This window comes from Lucilia cuprina, chromosome 3 (genome assembly GCF_022045245.1).
Source record: "Lucilia cuprina isolate Lc7/37 chromosome 3, ASM2204524v1, whole genome shotgun sequence".
Taxonomy (NCBI): domain Eukaryota; kingdom Metazoa; phylum Arthropoda; class Insecta; order Diptera; family Calliphoridae; genus Lucilia; species Lucilia cuprina.
This window is the reverse complement of record NC_060951.1, coordinates 49,164,944-49,172,192: the sequence shown is the minus strand read 5'-3', so window position 1 is coordinate 49,172,192 and position 7,249 is coordinate 49,164,944. Positions and strand designations below refer to the sequence as shown.

Here is a 7,249-nt window from a genome sequence, read left to right as displayed (position 1 = left end):
GAAATCACACACAGGATACATACATACGGTTAAAGGAAAACACAAACACACCAAAAAAAGTGAAAGCTTTTTTGGCATTTAGAATTCATATACGGTGCAGGTTTATACAGATATACACGCATTTACACACACACATGTATATTAATACATACAGTATAAACATTTAGATAAATGTGAGACACATTTAAGTGGATTTTTTTTATGACTTTATTGGATGGCAATCGCTTATAGGAAGGTGATCGGAAAATGATATTTAACAGGATATATAACTCTTCATATGCATGGAATAATCTGCATACATATAAGAAAACGAGTGATTGCAGATGTTTATTATTATATTGCCTTAAGCAACGTTTTAGATTCAATTAAGCAAATCTGATGGATAGTTTAAGTAATCATATATCTTGTATATTTTGTCAATTGGGAAATTATTTAGGGATTAACAATTTATTTCTGGTTTTTATTTTAAATTCGATTTTAGATGGATCACAGATCTTCTATTTTTTAATTCAAAGGTATTCTACAGCTCAATTTATATTTTTCCTGATTTTAAAAACTTTTCAAATACACCTCGTTTTAACAAGTATAAGCTCTTGATAAAAGTGATTCAAATGTTTTTAAATATTCATAACACGATATATATAGTATTTTATATACAAAACACATACACTTATACTTACCAACACACATACCCACTCGCACACACATGCACTTTCTGCCATATGTAGATAGAAAGAGTAACGAGACACTTAATAGTCAAATGGTTTAAATTGTCATACATTCAGATTTCGTTTTTATTCATTTTCAAAAGTTTTCCCTAAAGACTCGGAAAAATATAAAACAAAAATAAATAAATGTTTTAAATAAAAAAAAGAAATTAAATTATACTTTTTATTTTTATACAATTTAAAGACAATTTTGAAATATTTCTGAAATAAAATAAAAGAAAAACTATTTTGTAACTAAAACTATTTAAACATGCAACACGTTACATATACCAACACTAGAGGAAATTGCATTATACCACTTTTGGGTTGTTGTCGGAGTTGTGTGTTGTTGTTGTTCCAACTGCTCCGCATTGTATTGTGTCTTCTTGGCAATATAAACATATTTGTCATTGCAGTTTCCTGATAAGGAAAACAAACTTAAACACACACACATTCTCACATTAGTTCCTTTTTTAGCAATACATTTTCATGTCGTTATTTTCCACTGCCATCCATATACATATTTGCAAATTTTTTCTTTTCCCCTTTATTTGAAGTTTTTCTTCATCTTTTTCCCTTTCACTCTTATTACTTACTTCAACACTTGAAAGTCAAGGAGTTGTTGTTAATGTTGTTGATGGCATTATTCCTTGTTTGCATAAAATCGGTTTATTTTTATTTTTTTTTTTTTTTTTTTTTTTTTTGAACTTACAACAACGATGTCAATTCGATTCTACAACTGCTAACAACTAATGTCATGTTGCCTTCGTATCCTTTAGAATTAAATTTATTTTAAACTTTTTTTATAAACTAAATAAAAAACTAAACTGAACACTTGTTTAAATATGCGGGGATTTTTTGGTATCATAAGAGAAAAAAGGGTTCCTTGTTGACTTTTTACTTTATAAATGTTTATATATTTTTATGCAAAAACTTCAACAGAAGAAAGCAATGTCCGATAAAATAAAAAAATTTTCTTAGAAAATATATCGAATCAAAGCTTTTCCAAAAAAATATATATTGAACAAAAATTCTTCATAGAATATAGAAATTCATCGAAACAAAAATTTTCTATAGAAAAGTGATTGAAGCAAAAATTTTCTAAAAAAATAGATTTAAACAGAAAAAAATCCATAGAAAAATAGATCAAAAATTGTCCTTAGAAAATAAAAATATATCGAAATAAAAATGTTTTATAAAAAGTAATCGAACCAAAAATGTTTTATTGAAAATTTATCGGGTCAAAAAGTTTGTATAGAAAATTAATCAATGCAAAACATTTTATAAAAATTAGATCAAAGCAAAAATTGTAAAGAAATAAAATAAATTGAAGCAAAAATATTCCATAGAAAATAGATCGAAACAAAAAATTTTATGGTAAAAAGATCAAAGCAAATGTTTATAGAAAAATAAAAAATTTCAATAAAAAGTTGATCGAAACAAAAACATTTCATAGAAAATATATCGAAGAAAAATTCATCGATAGAAAAGATATTGAAATAAACATTTTCTCTAGAAAAGTAATGATATTTTCTTTAGAAAATTGTCAGAAGATTTCATTTTCTATTGAAAAGTAATTATAACAAATATTTTTATATAGAAAAGTAAAGAAGCTTATATATATAGAAAACATGTATATTTTAAAAATTATTTATTTTTTTATAAATAAACATTATGTTGTATTTTTCCTTAATTCAAAAGTATTTAAGCAATTCAATGATGAAAAGCTTATTTTCTAAATGAAGCTTTATATAGAGTATTGGTCAAACATGGGCAGATCCTCATTTTATTTGGGAAAAATGATATATAACAGTTAGTTATCTAGAGTTTAATTGCAATACTAATTGTTTGTTCCAAATTTCATCAAAGTATCTTGACCTCTACCTTGCACAAAGCCAGCAGGGCAGACGGATGGACGGACATGTTATAACAGACTTAAGTGATTTCGAATCGATAGATGGTTGTAGGATCAATATTTATGTATGTTACAAATATTAGCACAAACGTATGACACTCTTTCCGCTATAGTGGTGCAGGGTATAATTAGTCTTATAGCAAAACTATCGAAACATTTTTCATTAAGATATTTTTATTATATTCTTGATAAGAATTCCTTATAGATAGACAAATCCTTCCAACCTTATGTTTTTTCACGTTCAAAAATACCCCAAATATCTTTGGAATTAAAATCTTGAATACTTAAATCCAAAAGAATTTTTCTATAATTATGAAAGACATTTAGAAAACCCATTAATTTTATATGCTTATGATTTAATTAACAAAAACTTTTATTATCAAGTAATGCGATTTTAACATGGTGATGTACTTACCACAATTGCTTACAAGTAATTAAAAAAAATCATTCAAGTGGTTAGAGTTACAAATCATTAACAAGTTTTTGCTGGGTTATGTATAGCATATAAAAATTTATTTAAAGTAAATTAAAATATTTAAACTACTTTGATTTTAATACCTACATTAAAACCTTAAACACAGTCAAAAATTTAACCAAAAGATAAATATTTCTATTTAAATAAAAAATTTCGCATTAAAATTAACTAAAAAAATTGTATTATTATAATATTTTAATTCTGCACATATATCATTTAGAATTTCGTTAAATATTTGAAAAAAAAAAAACGCCATACAATACACCAACACAATATAGCGTTACTTATCCTTTCTCAACATTTATCCACAAAAGCCGATAGCATACTAAAGAGTATTAACGAAACTTTGAGTTTAAACAAAAATAACTTGTCGAAAAGACGAAGTTTTTCATTCACAGCAACCCCAAAAAATAAAAAAATAAAAACCTAGAAACATGTTTACCCAAAACCAACACACTCTGCAACAAAATATAAATTGATGGTAGCAACATTAAAATGTTTATAAACTCAACAGCATAAATAAAACAACTAATTTATTATTCTTTATATAACAACATCTTTCTTGTTCCTAATTTATTAACTGTGTTTTAAAGTAGTTTTCTATACGATTTTTTTTACAATTTAGCTGGTAATTTATGTTTTTGTTCCAAAGATTTTTCCAAAATTTCAATAACATCTTCGGCACAACCCCAGGCCAATGTAACACCACTGCCACCATGACCATAATTGTGTATCAATATTTTATTACCTTTAATAAGAAATTTAAATTCTATTAGTAAAAAAACTTTAAAAAAAGCAGAAAATACATACCTTTAACTTGTTCAGCTTCCAAACGCAAATTAGTTCTGCCAGGTCTCAAACCCACCCAATCAAACAAATGTTTGGCTTGATGTAATGGTGGCACAATTTCACGACAACCATCAACAATGAATTTTTTATCAACTGGACAGACTTTGGTATTGAAATCATTTTCCTGATGAGTGCCACCCAAAACCACAGTATCCATGCTAAATTTAAAAAAAAAAAATTAATTTATGTTTTCGATTTTTTTTCGGTTTTTAATCTGTAAGAAAAACTTACTTAGGAATAATATAGTTACCGACATCACTTTCATCCAAGACTACATAATATAACCATGGTGCTTTAACTCTTGATACTTGACCACGTACGGGGAACATATTTTTGTCGCCTAACAATTCTTGTGAACCCAATCCTGTACAATTGATGACAACATCATAGTTTGTGGTCTCAATGAATTTTTGTAGATTTTCAATTTTTTCTGTTAGAATTTGTCCACCTTGTTGTCTGAAACGTTTAATTAAGTAAGGAAGTAGTAGACGGGGTTCGGAAGTGTAGGTGACAAAATGTAAACCGGAGCTAAAAGTTTGAATAAATAATGGGATAAATAAAATGTCTAATACAAAAATTTTAAATTTTATAAAAATTTCAAATAAAATAAAATTATAATACATTTTCAAAATAATTTGCTAAAACATTTTCACTTTCTCTAAAAAAATATCATACTGAAACATAGAGATCAATAAATTTTCTTCAGAATATTTTAAAACCTATAAATTTTGGTTTAACAAATTTTAAGATCGATCTATTTTTACGTAAAATTTTGAAATCAATCATGTTCCTAAAGAAAATAATCGAAGAAAGATCGATCTCTACAAAAAAAATTGCGATCGTGAAATTTTCTAATGAAAATATTGAGAAAAATCTATTTTTTCAATAAAATATTAAGATCAAAAAATTTTATTCTGAAAAATATTGAAATCGATACATTTTTTATAGAAAATTTCAATATCGATAAATATCTTACAAAAAATTTTAAGATTAATCCAACTTCGATAAAAATCTATAGAAAATTCTGATGTCGACTAAATTCCTGTAGAAAATGTGGAAAATGGTTAATTTTTTATTCAGATCAATAAATTTTCTATTTTTTCATTAAAAAATTTGGAATTAATCAATTTTCGACTAAATTCCTATAGAAAATGTGGAAAATGGTCAATTTTTTATTCAGATCAATAAATTATCTATTTTTTTTATTAAAAGATTTGGAATTAATCAATTTTCTATAAAAAATTTTGAGATCGATCAATATTCTTTAAAACATTTTGATATCGATCAATTTTCTTCAGATCATTTAGAGATCGATCAATTAAAAAATTGTGATCGAAAAATTTTCTATTGAAAATATTTTCTTATAGAAAATCTTGTAACCGATAAATGTTTTATAGAATATTTATCAATCGTTTAATTTCATACAAACAATTTTAAAATCGATACTTTTTTGATATTTTGTCGACAGAAAATATTGTTGTCGATCAACTTTTTAAAGGAAATTACAAATTTCTTATAAGACAATTTCTAAAAAGATCAATAAAATTTCAGTAAAATATTTTTCTAAAAAAATGTATGTGATCTATCAATTCCCGATATGTTTTAATTTCTCAAATTTTATCGATGCATTTGCCAATAAAATTTTAAAATTTTTATTTCAGAAACCAACCTATAAACATTTTGTTTTGTTCAAAAACATCTCAGATATTTAGTCTCTAATATTTGAGATAAAAATTAAATGTTATCGTTTAAATACAATTGAACAATTCAAAATCTTTTCACATTTCTAATCTCAATTATTATAAAATTTTTATATCAATTGATAACGGCCAATCATTTCTAAACACTTTGCTTTAAAAACAAAAAGTACTCAAACATGTCTTTAGAAAATTTAAACAAGTCATCCAAATTTAACAAACACAACAAGAAAAAAACTTACGTATATTTAGTTGCACGGTTAACATTGTATTCAGCCAATTCCTTATCTGTCATAGGTTCACAGCCATAAACAATATCTTTCCAAAAGTCATCAACAGGCGTATCAGCTGTTGTCAAACGTACGACTGGAATCAAACAAATGCCAGCCTCACCGGCGTCTTCGGACAGCCATAGTTCTTCTAAGAAATCATGCATGCCCTTAGACCATTTACTGGAAAATTTTAATATATTCTTATTATTTCAAAAAATATTTATAAATTTCCTTCAACTTACTGCACTTTGGAAGTGGGTGTACCACCCAACAAATAGGGTCCCCATAAACCAGCCGAACCATCACCTGTTGTATTGGGTGTAAATTTATCCGATATTAAGGTGACCTGAATAGGCTTTTGTTGTTTCTTATAGAATTCCAAAATTCTTACGGCACAACAGAAACCATTGATGCCACCACCCAAAATACAAACATGCATGTTTATGTACAAAATTCCGAACAACCTCTTAATGCAAAAGTCCGATTACTACTGATTGAGTATTATTTGTTTGGTATTGCTATTAATCTCTGAGTAGTTTTATTATTATTATTTTTTTGTTATCAGTTTAAACAAATTATAACAACAAAATACATATGATAATCAAATATTTTAATACTTCTATTAATATACAAATATTTTTCCATTCATTTAAGTCACTCAATACTGATAAGAGAGGTGTTTAGTATTTGTTATTATCATTGATGAGTTATTTGTAAGAATTAAACATTTAGTTTTATTATAAAAAAATTGTTTTATTTAATCATATTTTAGAGATAAAGATCATAATTGAAAATTGCACGTTTGTGTTTTAAATAAGATATTAAGCGACATAGCAGAGCAGCTACAGTTGTGTTCAAGAGTGAAAAGTATTTTTGAGATAATTTTGAATTTACGTTAAACTTTCTAAAGAATATTTTAATGGGCGATAAATTTTTAATGGAATATTTTAATAGGCGAAAAATTTTCAATGAAAAATTGTAAAAGGTGACAAATATTTAATGGAAAATTTAAATAGAAGACACATTTTCTAAAATTATAATGGACGACAAATTTTTTATAGAAAGCTGTAATGTGGGTCAAATTTTTTCACAGTTTTTTATAAAGGCGACAAATTGCAATGGGTGACAAATTTTGTATAGAAAATTGCAATTGGTGACAAATTTTGTATAGAAAATTGTAATAGGCGACAAATTTTCTATAGAAAATTGTAATGGGCGACAAATTTTCTATAGAAAATTGTAATGGGCGACAAATTTTCTATAGAAAATTGTAATGGGCGACAAATTTTCTATAGAAAATTGTAATGGGCGACAAATTTTCTATAGAAAATTGT

The 7,249-nt window shown here is 25.8% G+C and overlaps 1 protein-coding gene across 1 annotated transcript; it reads right to left on the bottom strand.

Annotated features, from left to right (window-relative positions):
• Positions 1-3,639: 3,639 nt before the first annotated feature.
• LOC111675732 (D-aspartate oxidase) lies at positions 3,640-6,416 on the bottom strand. Its single transcript, XM_023436546.2, has 5 exons — positions 6,158-6,416; positions 5,886-6,095; positions 4,178-4,474; positions 3,908-4,104; positions 3,640-3,845 (listed from the first exon to the last, which is right to left on the bottom strand). The coding sequence occupies exons 1-5, from the start codon at positions 6,352-6,354 to the stop codon at positions 3,712-3,714; spliced, it is 1,035 nt and encodes a 344-aa protein (XP_023292314.2). The 5' UTR covers positions 6,355-6,416; the 3' UTR covers positions 3,640-3,711.
• Between the last annotated feature and the right edge of the window lie 833 nt (positions 6,417-7,249).